The sequence below is a fragment of the Trachurus japonicus genome, chromosome 13 (assembly GCF_045865225.1).
Source record: "Trachurus japonicus isolate A0001 chromosome 13, Traja_1.0".
NCBI lineage: Eukaryota > Metazoa > Chordata > Actinopteri > Carangiformes > Carangidae > Trachurus > Trachurus japonicus.
The window spans coordinates 16,862,001-16,876,819 of record NC_140919.1 but is presented as its reverse complement, the minus strand read 5'-3'; the positions used below and the strand labels follow the sequence as shown (position 1 = coordinate 16,876,819).

At 38.8% G+C, this 14,819-nt stretch overlaps 1 protein-coding gene and 1 long non-coding RNA gene across 2 annotated transcripts in view; both read right to left on the bottom strand.

Annotated features, from left to right (window-relative positions):
* The window catches only part of LOC146975776 (solute carrier family 12 member 9), an 88,029-nt gene extending 84,763 nt beyond the window's left edge, over positions 1-3,266 (bottom strand). Inside the window, exon 1 of the mRNA XM_085795011.1 lies at positions 2,691-3,266. Within this exon, the coding sequence (XP_085651137.1) occupies positions 2,691-2,934 (244 nt within the window). The 5' untranslated portion in view covers positions 2,935-3,266. The remainder of the gene's footprint in view (positions 1-2,690) is intronic.
* A 2,226-nt stretch (positions 3,267-5,492) lies between these two features.
* On the bottom strand, positions 5,493-14,455 carry LOC146975775 (uncharacterized). The gene is made up of 4 exons (XR_015037362.1): positions 14,005-14,455; positions 12,802-12,941; positions 12,565-12,651; positions 5,493-6,332 (listed from the first exon to the last, which is right to left on the bottom strand). It is a non-coding gene; the product is annotated as an uncharacterized LOC146975775 (long non-coding RNA).
* Between the last annotated feature and the right edge of the window lie 364 nt (positions 14,456-14,819).

Here is a 14,819-nt window from a genome sequence, read left to right as displayed (position 1 = left end):
AACCCTGTCTTTTTTTTATTTTTCCAAAGGTGTTCAATTACAAAGGGAACAAAAGGTGATTCATCATCACATCTGTGTAAATGTTGTTATCAAGCACTGTTTTCTTTCAAAACGATCAACTATTAACTTTCACTGGTGCCCTACATGCTTATCCAGGTAGATGAACAAAGTTTACCTTTTTGGCACCATATACATGAATAGGATTTAAACGGATACTTCACCCAAAATCGATAATTCACCAATTTTCTACTCACTGTCATGCCAAGGAAGGGTTTGGTTTTCATTATATGCATATGACTGAAATAAACTACTAAAATAAAACACATTTATTTGCATGCCGAATTCACCAGTGGCTGCTAAAATCCCCCCCAAAAAACAATCATAATATACATATCATATGATACAAGTTTTTCCTGAAATGCAAGGAAACGTAGAAACTTAAAATGTTATAGAGGTGGGTCTAACCTCTGCAGCTCCACAATGTGCACACTGATTTACCTGGACATCACCTGTACTGAGTGTTGGGCAGGTTACTCTGGATAAGTAATTAAATTACTGATTACTGTTTTGATTACTTTATTTCATAAGTAATTTATTATGTTACTAGTTACTTTACTAGTTCACTAGTTACTCCATTGACATTGTCTATCAGGACAGTGGAGCAGGTCAACTCGACACTGTATCTCAGGACGGGTACCTACACTACCAGACAGTCAAAGGTTTGGAAACTGTGTTTATTCTTTATTTTGATCACTTTCTACATTGTAGATTCAAACTGAAGACATCAAAACTATGGAGGAACACATATGGAGTTATGTTGTAAACAAAAGGGTTATACATTTTTGATTTCTCCAAGTATCCACCTTTTGATTTGATGACAGCCTTTTGCACACTCTTGACATTTTGTCATTGGCTTCATGAGGTTGTCACCTAGACCCGTTTCCAACCGTCTTGAAGTGAGTTCCCAGAGGAGCTGAGCTCTTGTTGGCTGGTTTAGCCTTCAACATCTCAGTTGGGTTTAGGTCAGGTGACAGATATAGCACTTTGGGTTTAATCAGAGGTGTTACAACAGGGCGGCCAAACCAGTCAATTGCCTCGGGCCCTAAGGTGGAAGGCGACCCCCTGAGATGGCTGACATTGGTCCATAACAATGACAACATGATGCTGCCAGTGGCTGTATACAATGTTGTTATCAGAGCATACAATAAGTTAGTGCCACAAACGCTAATGTTAATTTCTCCCATTAGCAGTAGAATAACACATTTGATGTCAAATGCTGACATTAATAACATCGATTCTGCTGTCAGTAGATCAGCTTGTCCTGTCCAAACTGTGTATGTTGATGTTATTATGTATCTCCTTCAATTTAATTTTCTGGTATAAATGTTAACATGAAGCATCGTTACTGCAAAACTGAATCATCAGTGGTTTTGGATTACATAATTGTGGGGTGTCTTTTGCCTGGGGGCCTCCAGAGTGTCTAGAAACGCCCCTGGATTTAATCAACACTTTTGTGTTTACAACATAACTCCATATGTGTTCCTTCATAGTTTTGATCCAGTATGAATCTACAAATGTAGAAAGTGATTAAAAAAAAGAAGAATGAATGAGGTGTATCCAAACTTTTCAGTTTGAGGAGCGGAGTGAACCGGCAATGGTGATGTAGGTTTCTGGGCCCTGTACCTATAATGTGATTACTATTTATGAACTTATAACATACAAACCATTTTTAATTTATATGGAAAATCTACCAGCACACCAGGTAGACTAATCTCTCTGTATTGGTGCTTGACTTGGTATATGAACTATGAATAGTGATGCTACCCCATGTCTCTCTCAGTATCTTTGAAATTGTAATGTACTTTATTTATTTATTCATTTATTACTCTCATTATTTCCACTTTCTATTGTCCTGTCACTGTGCGTTAATTTCATTTTTACTTTGCCACCTGTGGACATTGAATTTTCTCCTGATCTGATTATGTTGTGTCAGTTTGTTACTGTAAATTTGTTCTGTTTGTCCTGTTACTGTTAAAAGTTGTACATGTATATCTCAATTAAAGAAAATGTTTAAAAAAGAAAAGATAAGCGCCTACAAAAAGAGAAGAAGGAGAAGGAGAAAAAGAAGGGAAAAAAGAAAAGATAGAAGTGGTGTCCACTGCTATTCTGTGTCATAAACTATAAACTGTTTTCTTGTATGTAACAACATTTATTGCACGTCTGCCCGTCCTGGGTGAGGGATCCCTCCTCTGTTGCTCATCCTGAGGTTTCTCCAATTTTTCCCTGTTAAAAGGGTTTTCAATGGAGTTTTTCCTCAGTCAATGTGAGGGTCTAAGGGCAGAGGATGTTGTTGTGATGCCATGTAAAGCCCTTTGAGACAAACTGTTTGTAAAAACGGGCTATACAAATAAAATTGCCTTGCCTTGCCTATTTTGCTTGTTTATTTTCTTGTTATATGTTTCATCATCTTTAATTTTTTAGAAATAAAGTATAACATTGGTGTTGGTAGTAAGCCAATGCAATTATAACAATAGAGAGGGGCAGGTACTATAAGTTTTTCTTCATCCTTTTCATTTATGGTGACATGATGTGTAGGCTACATTATGTAAATATGTGCAACCATGTGAAGTAGCCTATACTGTACCATGAATGGAATAAATCAAAATGATGAACTCTATCATCACACTCACCTATCCGGAGAAAGAGCACCACGCTGAACATGGACAGCAGAGTGGGGATCACCACGCCGAAGAAGGTGGAGAGTTTCTTGGGCTGCCGGTGCTGCTGGGCGCCGCCGGACCGGGAGCGGGGGCTGCTGGCCGGCTGCTGCCCGCGCCGCTCCGCGACCTGCTGCCCGGCCGGGGCTGACCGCGGCTCGGACTCATTGACGCTGGTGGAGAGGCGGTAGTGGAGCAGCGGCGTCCGCTCCGTCATGGTGACAGGCAGACAGAGAGACAGAGAGAGAGAGACCTGGGAGGGAGCTGCTGTACTGTAGCTGGATATGTCCGATGGTTTTATACTGTATATTGATCTCGAAAGGTCCGTTCAGTTCACGTTGATCAGTGACGTCAAAATAAAGTCAATCACAGCTAGATAGCTACATAGCTAACCGGGAAAGTGGTGTCGCTTTGTAGTAAAATACCGTAAAATAAAAAGTGAACTTACGCATTAAAAACAAGACAGACCCTTTACATTGTGTTAAAATGCCTGGTACAAGTCCACACCAAGCTGTCAACATCTCTCCGCTGTGGCTCGGGATAATTTTCTTTCCTCGTAAAACTATTGAATAGAATATCATGTGATTGTGCGACCGTTAAGCCGCCGCCATTTACAACTACAACTTCCGGTTGGGACTTTCAGTATAAAAGCTTCTGAAACCAGATCAAATGGCATGGCATGCAGGCTACGCTATCGGCTAATGCATTTTATACAACTTCAAAATAAAGAATGCATTTAAATATGACTGTACACAAAATTAGATTTGATATACTTTTTGATATTTCAGCAACTCCTGTGAAAATGATCATAATAAAACAACAACAAAATAGAAGAAATAATGGTCTACATAGCTCAAAAGCATCTCCCAAACAAGTAATAAAAGCAACTGTCAAGTCACTTGCATAAATGCCAGTGCTTGAGAAGAAACACACACTGTACTTGCAGACATAGGAACATACATAGATGCAGGAATTTCTTTTATTTTGGCGATAATTTGTTCCATTTCCGGTTATGTCCTGTCTGTTTATATCTAACTTTATGAATCAGCCCGCAAGCCTCTCGGTCCCTAATGTTTCCAATGAAGTTTCCAGCCTGTTGCTCTCGGTCATATGATCGCGTAGGCTGGGCCAATCACAGCAGCGCATTCTTCCGGCCACCTGCAGGTCGAGCTGCTGCAGCGAGGGTTGTGTTTATGTCTGTGCTTACACTACACGTATTTCGAATATGTAGCCTATTGAACAAGACATTATAGGCAATAAATAATAATTAATAAAACAAAAACTTTAACTGCTATATGCAACTGTAAGTGCTCTAGATTGCCTTTTTTAAACCAATTTAAAGTCACATTTTAGTTAAATACTACATTAGATTAAGTCTATTATTATGCACCTTTACTGATTAGTGTAGTGTAAAAGTGTATCTGCCGGGTGTAAATTGCTGCCCATACTATTTTTACTGATTGGGCCAACATTTACTTACATCAAATCAAACATTTTACTTATATTCTGGTTTTACGTCTTTATTCATATAAAACACACAATACTTGTTGTTCACTTTTGAGGCTTTTGTATTAAAGTTATCACTTGTTTTACGACAAATGCAATCCAAATAATACAGAGAAGTGCAACTGTATAACGTCGCTCCCTCCCATTCCCCCTCTCACCCAGTAGATAAATGATTAATATTATTATTGTTTTTGTTGTTGTTATTGAAAAAATAGTACAGCTTTAATACATATTTGTCATATATACACAATGATACATATAGTTTAAAAAAGGGAATGCATACTTTCAAAATAAACTCTGTGCACACAAACAAAAGTCCATTCATTCATTCTTCTTCATGCTTCTTAAGACCTCAGAGAAATTGTGAGCAATGCCTCTCGTCCCCTACGAGCCCTGGGAAGGCATGCTGTTGATGCTGTTGAGAGCTTTAATGTTGTTGCAAAGTGCATTTTAACTGTGGCTTTTTTCATTCTGACAAGATCCTATTCACATCTACAGGTTCCTGATTCCTTCTTTTTAGCCCTCTGCAGTCAAAGACGAAGCAGAAGAGATGAGATTCCCACTTTCCTGCTGCCGTGGTGTGAGCCAGAGCAACTGCAACATCCAACAGGGAGCACCTCTCCTCATGCACCCACAGAGGGCGCTATAGTCTAAATCTTAACCATGCACTACGAGCAGTACAGTAGTATGAGACACATACAGTGCACAGCCACACTGTGCTATTTTTAGTCAGGGTGATTCATACAAATTTATGGCTATTTCACAATGAGATTTGCAGTCATGGAGAAACATCATTGCCTGGGGTTTTTGTGTGGACAGGAACAAGATCGGAATGATTACAGTCATATACTTTCACCTGAAAGATTTTGAAACTCAAAAAGTCACATTTCCTCGGCATGCAGAGTTGGTTGCTCAATATTTCTTTGCAAAGAACATCGCTGATCTCACTTCGTCTTGCTTCTGTGTAAGTGTTTTTCTTGGCACCTTTGAATGTAAAACTCCTTCACTTGAATTCCATTGATATGGTTCAAAGATGCTCCCATATCTTTATCTATCTTTCTCTCTTTTCTCATGATATCGAGACGTGTTTTGGTTTTCGACTGAATACCTTCAGATCTTTCCCACCAGCCACTGCTGTGTTGCAGTCCAGCCACACGTTGGAGGAAGCTCTAAACTAATGATTCTTGAGAACAAGACCTATAAACATTTATATATTGTGACGACCCCTCCCGGCTCCTCCTGTTGTGCCTCACTCTGCTCCATAAAAATATGTGTGATTTTCTTTCAGTGCATATTAGTTTTCTAGTGGTTGTAAAGTTTTTTCAAAATAAAAACCTCCATCCATCCCTTGTCCACTTGTCCACTTGTAGCTGGACAGGTTGCCAGTCTATCATCAACCACTCATATTCACATGTATGAGCGGTTAGTTAGAGTCATCACAATGAAAACTTTAACAATGTAAAACTCCTGTTCCTTCAGGTCTATACTGTCTACAGTATTCTCCATATGTCCTGTCCTGTCCTTTCCATCCACACCAGGTCCATTTCCGGCTCCTTTCTTCCTGAGTTTTCATGAAGATGTCGGAATCTTGCAGTCCACATTGTTGTCCTGGTTTCCAGCTGTGTCTCTAATAAGTTTCAAAGCAACTTCATGCACACCAGTGCAAACCTGCTTGTAGCTGGTAGTTATAGACCTCCATAGCAAAGACATTTAATTTCCCTTTGAGTAGAATTTTGTACTTTTCCACCACTTCGCTCAGTTCGCTGGTTTGGTTTGAACAGCGCTGTGCTGCAGGAGGAGACGGAGAAGGTGCAGCTGTTTTGATCTGCAAGTAGAAAAGATAAACTATGGTTGATTGAGCAGAGAGGAAACGACAGACTGTCTTATTCATCTTAGTGGGTTTTGTGCACAGCTCATGTGTGTTTGTGGGTGTTCGTGTGCACGTGTTATCACCTGTAGACTCTCGATTATACGGACATAATTTTTGATGCAATGCTCCAGAAACTCCAGCGGCCTCCGACATTGCTGCGTGCTGTTTTTGCTTGCTGTTTGTACTGCTTCTTTAAAACCCTGGAAATCCGCCAACACCTCTTCATACTTTTGCTGTAACTGGCGAAACACAAAGACAAACAATGTCACAATGTTGCTGGTTTAATTGGTTATTGATCAAAGTATTTTACTATGTATTTTACGTAATTAGCATTTGATGGGACAGTTTGGAGTCTGAATCATCAGGAACAGGAGTCTGTGTTACAGCTGACAAACAAATTGTGTTTGCAAATATCAACGTAAACATGGTGAAGACGGTGAAGTAAAATATCAGCTTGTTAGCATATACATATACAGTATATACACACATACTACACAAACACACACACACACACACACACACCAAAGAGAATCCGTGCATCTTTCATTCTTTTGTTTTTCCAAATATCATACAGTTTTTCTCGATTGCTAAGACACATTTCTCGAAAGCTTCTCTAATTTTCTCTGAACTGTGAACACAAACCCCAATTTTCAAGCTACATTCACAAAACCTCAGACTCTTCTTGCAAAACCAAACTTTCACCTAAAAACAGTTCAATCTGTGCCCCTAACTGATCGAACTATGTTGTCAAATCGTGTCAAATCAGCCACTAAACACTACATAGAAAAATAGAAAACACAATGCTCAGCACATGAAGCTGTAGAAATAAATGTTTATCGTTCACTGTAGGCTAAATGCATGTTGCAAAACAAAAAACCTGTGCATTTAGCACTTGTAAAAAAAAAAAAAAAAGTACAAAAAACAGAAATCCTGTGCATTTACACGTAGCACAGTACAAAAACAAACAGAAATCTTGTGCATTTAGCACTTGTATACAGTAAGCTTACGTAAAAATAAAGTACGAAAATATAGAAATGAGAAGTGCAACTCAGCCACAGCATCATTTCTCTGTACTGAATCAGACCACAGGACTTCATCCTGAACTAGCTACAGTATATGTGCCCTCACATCATTGGACACAAGTGTGATCAATTTTGTGTTCAACCGGTGAACCATGTGCTTTACTTGTGTTTGACTTTTGCCATCTGTGCTCAGCATTATGCAACACAGGTGCATCACAATGAAAATGTGTTGGCAAGTTGTGTCTAAACAGGTGAAAAGTGCTGATGGTTTTGCCAAAAGAGTGACTGATTCAATCAGTGGGTTCAGGCAACTGGGAATTTGGTTCAGACAACAGGGTTTAGTGTTTTAGCAATTGAGAAAAACTGTAATAACAAAACAATAAAAAAGTCAAACACTTCATTTTCACATTATTCTGTTTTTGTTTTAAAACAGATTAACACCTTCACATGTGTGATTTTGTGTTATTCTGTTTTTCCGGGGGGGGGTTCTAAATATGCCAGAATTTCTATGATTTTTTTATGTCTTGTCTATTTTGAACATCTTCTTCATACTAAATAAAGTTAAAGCAGAAGTAAGCGATCCGGTCGTTTTGGCTAACTTCTTGTCAGCCGATGGAGTTAGCAGCCCCCGCCCTCATCATGGATCTATTGGTCCTGGTCCCTACGTCACCACATTCACGCGCATCCCTTGGCTGCACACACAGGCAGCCCTTCATGCCGTTCTCTCTCCTCATTGGATAAAGCTGGTAGGATACAAGGAAGTATACAAGAAGTTTTCTCCTCGGCTTACAGCAGAGCAGAGCGACTGACAGACCCGTGTTTCAGACCAAACACTCTATGTAAGTGATTGCTGGCGGAAGATATAACTATTTAAGACTTATATTAACACAAACATTCCGCTCACTTCTGTTTTAAGTTCATGAAATCTTCACTTTGATTACAGTTTTTCTCGATTGTTTACACACATTTTCTGAAAGCATGCCTCATACTCTCAGAACTCTACACACAAATCCAAAAACACACACACAATGGTCAAAACCTCTCACTTCTCCTGCAAAATGAAACTTTACATTCAAAACAAACGTTTGTTTTAGTTTCAAATGACACACACAAACCATCATATGACTAGACATTTATAAGAACCAGTTGAACACTGATGTGCTCAGTGTAAAACACTATGATGAATGGAAAACACTTCATTCATCATATTGACTTTGGCTTTTTTTTCTTTCTTTTTTTACAGTAAGTACAGACAGTAGCTACATATGTGTTGTAAAATTTTAGAATATTGTTTTGATATTTAGAACACTCAAATACACGGCAACAAATGAAATGTGTGAAGACGCGACCGAGGTGGGTGTGTGACGATGCAGCCGTGCTGATGTGACCACACAAAAAAAAAGAGTCGGTCGGGGTCAGCTGGTTTATGGCCGGACAATTTTGAAAGACTGATCACATCATTTTGATGTGATGAGACTAACATTTAGCTCACCTAGTAGAGCAGCACTCTTTGTAGTCAAATACTTTGTTCTAGTCGAGGTTCAAATCCTTCCATTGATATGCACTTTTGGTGATCAATGCATTTTCTTTTCTCATCATCATTACACTGCTATATATATATATATATATATATATATGTGTGTGTGTGTGTGTGTTTGTGTGTGGCCTCTCTCTCTCTGTTTGGTTTCTCTCTTTTTGGTGCCAGTCCATCACTGCCTGTTATGCTGCCCTTTTATGCTAAAGCTCTGATTGCTAATTGTAAAACTGTGTGACAGGTGTTTACCCATGTGATGAGCCAGTGTGCATAGTAGGGAAACTAACTTTAGAATTTTGAATAACAGTGTGTTACTCGTGAAAACAAGAGGATTTTCTTCATGAAAATTGTGCCAAATGCAGAGAATTGTGTATAGTGTTTTGAAAAAAGTGTGTTATAGAACTGCAAATTGAGTGTAAAGCAGGAATTGTGCTTGTAGTTTAGCAGACTTGGTTCAGGGGGTTGGTGCATGAGTTAGATGTTGAGGCCATTGTGCCTCAAGAACCAGAAATTGTGTGTAAACAATTGAGAAAAACTGTAATAACTAAATAACATAACACATCTTGAAATAATTTGGTTTATATTTGGGCATTTATAACATCTTAGTTTCCCCAGTGTGTGTCAGAGCAATAAAGGTTTTTCAAACTATTGTTGTTGCAACTGAAAGTCCCAGGGGCAGGAGACCAGGCATGGTAGAAGCATCACGACTTATTTATCTCAACAAATGTGAGTAATTTTAAAGAGTTATGCATCTGAGAGTATGTCTATAGGCATTATTAAAGAACAAGGTTGTCTGGATATTTTTCTTCACAAGTAAGAAATTTCACTTACTTTCAAACCTGTCACAAGTTTTGCTCAATCAACACCAAATTTGCTACACTGCATCTTCAGACTGTCCTCCACAAAGTTAACACCTGGATTTTTGATATTTGAAAAATTGAGCCTACAGTGCATGAAAATGTTTGACTGTAAACAGTAGGCTACTGTAAAAATGTACCAGCCAATTCTTGCTAAACACATTTTCAATCTTCTTGAAAAAAAGACAATATTTTGGAGTCGTGTACAACGACAGGGAACAACTGCAGTCAATGTCACCTATCTGGTCAAGTGCAGCTAGTAAAGAACTTTGTAAGCTGCAGTTGGTGCAAAATAGAGCTGCACGTCTTGCCCTTCGGTGCTCAATGAGGAAAAGCATAGACAAAATGCATGTGGACCTAGCCTGGCTGAAAGTGGAAGACAGATTACAGTAAGACAAAGTCTTCTAACTTTATTTAGAAATATTTGTGTTTTAAAACAGCCGACTTGCCTTTACTCAAGAATAACATTTGTTCAAAACAGACATGGTCATGAAACAAGACAGGTGAGAAAGGGTCATGTTATGATTCCTAGACCAAGAACTAAATGCTATGAAAAAAACAGTCATGTTCAGAGCCATTTCTGAGTGGAATAAGCTGCCCTTAATTATAACTCAAGCAACAAGTAAAGAATGTTTTAAAAAACAGCAAAAAAGGTTATTCTTGGGTAAAGGCCTGAAAACTCTGTGACCTGTTTTTGCTGGTTTGGATTTTCTTTTTATGAAATTTTACCTCAGTGTTTTTGGTAACTTGTTTTATAGGCAGGTGTTGTGTGTGTGCTTGTATATGTGGGTGTGAGTGTGTGAGCATGTGTAATTCGGAAATTAGTGTTGAAACTGTATTCATGTATGTATTCATGTAAAATATTATTGTTACTTGAATTGCATGTTTTTAACATGGACCCCAGGAAGAGTAGCTGTTGCAGTAGTAACAGCTAATGGGGATCCAAATAAACAAATAAACAAATAAATGTAAGAGTGACAATTTTAAACATCATATTTTCTCTTATAAAATAAGACACTTATCATTAAAAACAAATCACCAACATTTCCATGCTGTCAAGATGCAATTATGTATTATCAGATTTTTATCTTGATAACAGAAATTTTGACATTTTGACAACTTTTGAAATCTGCCTTGACGACTGCTGTCACCATGGTGATGCGTCCATTTGTGAAGACATTTCTCTCTTGTCTTTTACTTTTATGAGGTTGTGTCCTTGTGGAAACTATTAATTTATGAGATACATCAGTCCATGACAGATGATCTGCTCGGTCTTGTCTCTGAGCCTCAGCCAGAACAAAACGGAAAATGATTCTTTGAGTGTGTAAGTCAGAGTATGTGCTCCCTCAAGGAATGAAACACGCAATAGTGTAAAATTGTGTCTAAAACAATCCAGACAACCAAAAACATGTTTACATTTCGCAATAATGTAGCAATTTACAATAAAAGGATTTGTGTTTAACAAAACATTTTGTCATTACCAGAACGCACAGTAACATTACCGTTACAGTACAATTTGAGATAGAAAATAAAGTTGAGCCAAGGCAATGTTTTGAAAGCCATGTTGTTATAATATATTCTAAATGTATTATAATGACATAACTTATTACACCATTTAAAAAAAGCTTTAAAATGTCAAAATGATCAGGGATGATCAAAGCTATATACTAAGATCTTTGTCCAAGATTTTCTAAGGAAGCTTTTGAAATAGAACAGACAGAGAAAACAACTGTGACTGGTCGTGTAACGGCCTGCCTGTGGCTACACGGGGAATATGGATCTTTCACTTTGAAACGTTTTTTCATGTCTTCAACGTTTTTTATAGCTTCAACATAATCAATATCTCATGAAACTTTGCAAACCGTCAGGGCTGGCCAAAATGTTCACATGTGTGGTGCAAAATATCCTCAAAGCCCTCCCTGGATTTTTTTCTTTAACCCCTCCACATTGAGGTTACTTTCTAGTATAGGTGGACAAAAATCGGTTGGTACTTATATAGAACAAAGCCTGACTGCACAGATTAAAATCTGCACTATAGTTCTTGAAGTCATGAGAGATTTGAAACAATATTTACAGTTGTCTGCTGTGCTCCTGCCTTCTCTTTGTGTAGCTATTTATGTGTTGTACAGATGCTGCTCACAGCTGTATTTGTGGACATTTTGCAGATAGGTTTAAAAATCTGCTCAAATGGTATTGTTGTCATAGATATGTCACATATGTAGAATGGTTGCTCCTTTCTTGCTGTGTGTCTCTAGCTAATCATTTATTTTTGCCATTGTGAATATCAGAATATATTCCACACACAACTAGGCTACTGCTCCCTTCTCGTTGTCTTCCTTTATGTTACGCCTCTATTTGGGCGCTCTAAATTAAAATGCTAGGATGCTTTTATTTTATCTAAACAGCAGCAGTGGCTACAATTTTTCTTGTTTGACCCTTTGAGACTCCCGTGCCTAAATTATTACTTCTAGAATGTACTACGCTTTTCTTCCATTTTATCAACAATGATAACAATGATAGCAGCAACATTATCTGAACAAAAGTCAATTTTGGCCCTCGGTTTGGTACACTTCACATAGTCTGGACCTCGCCGAAAACTAATTGGGGAACCCTGTTCTAGGCTGACACACTTCATTTCTATGGCACTTTCATTCAGACAGATCTCTGCCTAGTGTGCGGCTCTGCCTTGTAGACACAGTTGACAATGTGCAGAACATCGTCGGAGCTGGAAGGGCCGTTCGTTGCTGCTCGCAGCTTTGATATGGTAATTATACTTCGAGTTACAGGTGATTTAAGGAACTTCAACAGTTCACAATTACAACAAACTGGTTAGACAAGTTTTGACACCCCGAGTTGGCGTGATAAGAAGCTTAACAGACGCGACGAGTGATTTGCTATAACTGAATATGGGAAAGCAAATACTTCAAATGTGTTTCAGTTTGTGCAGTCAGCAGACAGCTTCATCAATGACAGACAAATAGCAGATGTGTGTGTGTGTGTGTGTGTGTGTGTGTGTGTGTGTGTGAGAGAGAGTTCATGCATATGAGGAATTACTTACAGTTTTATTTTCCCATGCAGTGGTGTTTACCCCTACACATGGCAACAGTACCGGAGACGGCAGTGTGACCGAAGCAACACAGCGAGCCTGCACATTTGAATATAGTTTCACTCACTCAATAAAAACATTTGACACTCACCCCATCCAATACAAGCAGATACGGATCCAACAGCCTTTTTTCTCTCTCTCTCTCTTTTTTTTAAACAATGGATATTAATGCATTTTGTTTTTACTTACATCCTCTGTCATCCTCAGCACAGTAGCGTTCACCATACTATCCCTGACTATTTGGTCACACCAAAAGGAAAGGGGTTTTCCCTGCACTTCAGGTAGATGAGGAAAAGTCACTCCTATCAGCAGCAGCAGCAGCAGGAGTCCTGGAGGAGCGCAGAGCAGAGATGACTGACAAGCTGCCATCTGACTCCTTTATGCAGCAGCAGAGGAAGAATTTCACGCTCTTTTTGTTTGAAACGCATTTGTTTCGTTGGATCACCATCCCCTTTTTAGAGACTGCTGTTACTTGTCATCAATGGCATGTTAAGTACTTACCCTGTTCTCCTCTTGCCAAAATCCCACCCACGGGTTTCGCCCTGACAAGTTCTACACACACTTTCTAATCTTTGCAAAGCATACGCTTATATGTTTCTTTATGTTATCTGTCAACACCGGAACACAATGAATGGAGTGTGCGCTTTTCTCAAGTAGGCTATATAATGGGTCAATTACAAGGTATAATGATGAGTATATGGAATCCCAACCTGAGCCGACATGTAACATTAGCATCTAATACAACCTGCAGCATTTGTGATTAAAGCAGAAGTAAGTGGTCCGGTCGTTTTCGCTAATGCTGCATTCCAGGCAGGCTTTTGAAATCGTAAATTACAGCTTCAAGTCACAACTTACGACTTTGTAGCGTTTCAGGCAACCCACTCGTGTTTTTCTGACCTGTTTTACCGGTGAAAGTCACTATAACGGCCACTCGTAACTTCCGACCGGTGAACTCGTACCAGATCGAACTGGTACGACTTCACGGTCGGAAAAATACGAGTTTCCTTAAACGCACCATAACAGTCCTCGTCCCTACGTCGCCACATTCACGGCGTTCCTTGGCTGCACACACAGCCCTGCATGCCGTTCTCTCTCCTCATTGGATAAAAACTGTAGGATACAATAAATGTTTTCTCCTGGGCTCAGAGCAGAGCAGAGTGACTGAGAGACCCGTGTTTCAGTCCAAACACTCTATGTAAGTGATTGCTGTCGGAAGATATAACTATTTAAGACTTATATTAACACAAATATATCACTTACTTCTGCTTTAAGTTGTGATTAAAGTGGTATGATAACATCATTGTAAGTCTGTATAAACTATAGTGACATCAGTCCTCCCTCTCTGTAAATAAGAGTTGTAATACAGGCCATGAGTCCAGATGGACAACTTACTGCTATACGCCATAACCCGTTCCTGGGTGCATGGTGTCCTTAAGCTGTGGTCTGTCAACCTGTCCAGTCCTTCGTCCACTCATCTTCAGAGAAATTCCTGAGTCAGAGCGTCAATTATTCCAACATGGATTTAAATAGATCCATGATTATGTCCCAACGATTTTATAGCCGGAATGAGTCACAAGTTAGACATGGTTACGCAAAACCAAAATGTGCTCTAAAAGCTTCAGAGAACGAGTGGGCTTTATATTTGATTTAGGCCCAAAAGTTAATGTTTGACTTTGGGTCCTCAATACAAATAAGACAAGTGAGACTCCACATAGACCCAAACAGCACTAACCGATAGTACTCCAATACAAAAACGGAAGACTATAAATCATGTGAATGTGTTGGTTCACTTGAGGCAACAACTGGGTTGGGTTGACAGCAGCATTCACACGGAAATTACACTACTACTACTAACACTGTTTGTAAATACAACCTGCAGGATGTGTAGAATTATGAGCTGATTTCTGTTTTACCTGCAAGAAATGCTTATTACTGAACACAGGTATACATCAAGGTACAATTTTACACATAGAAGATGCTTGTTTTAATTACCCATTTAATTGAGAAATACTAGTTAAAATAATAATAACATCTTCAATTTATATAAAGCCTTAAAAAAAACTGTACACACTAAAAACAGTTGGGTTAAAAAATAACCCAATTTTAACCCAACTGCTGGTTCAAATAAGGACGAACCCCTTTTTTGGGTTATTTTAACCCAACGGGTTGAGTTAATCTTTTTGACCCAACTTTTGGGTTGAATATTC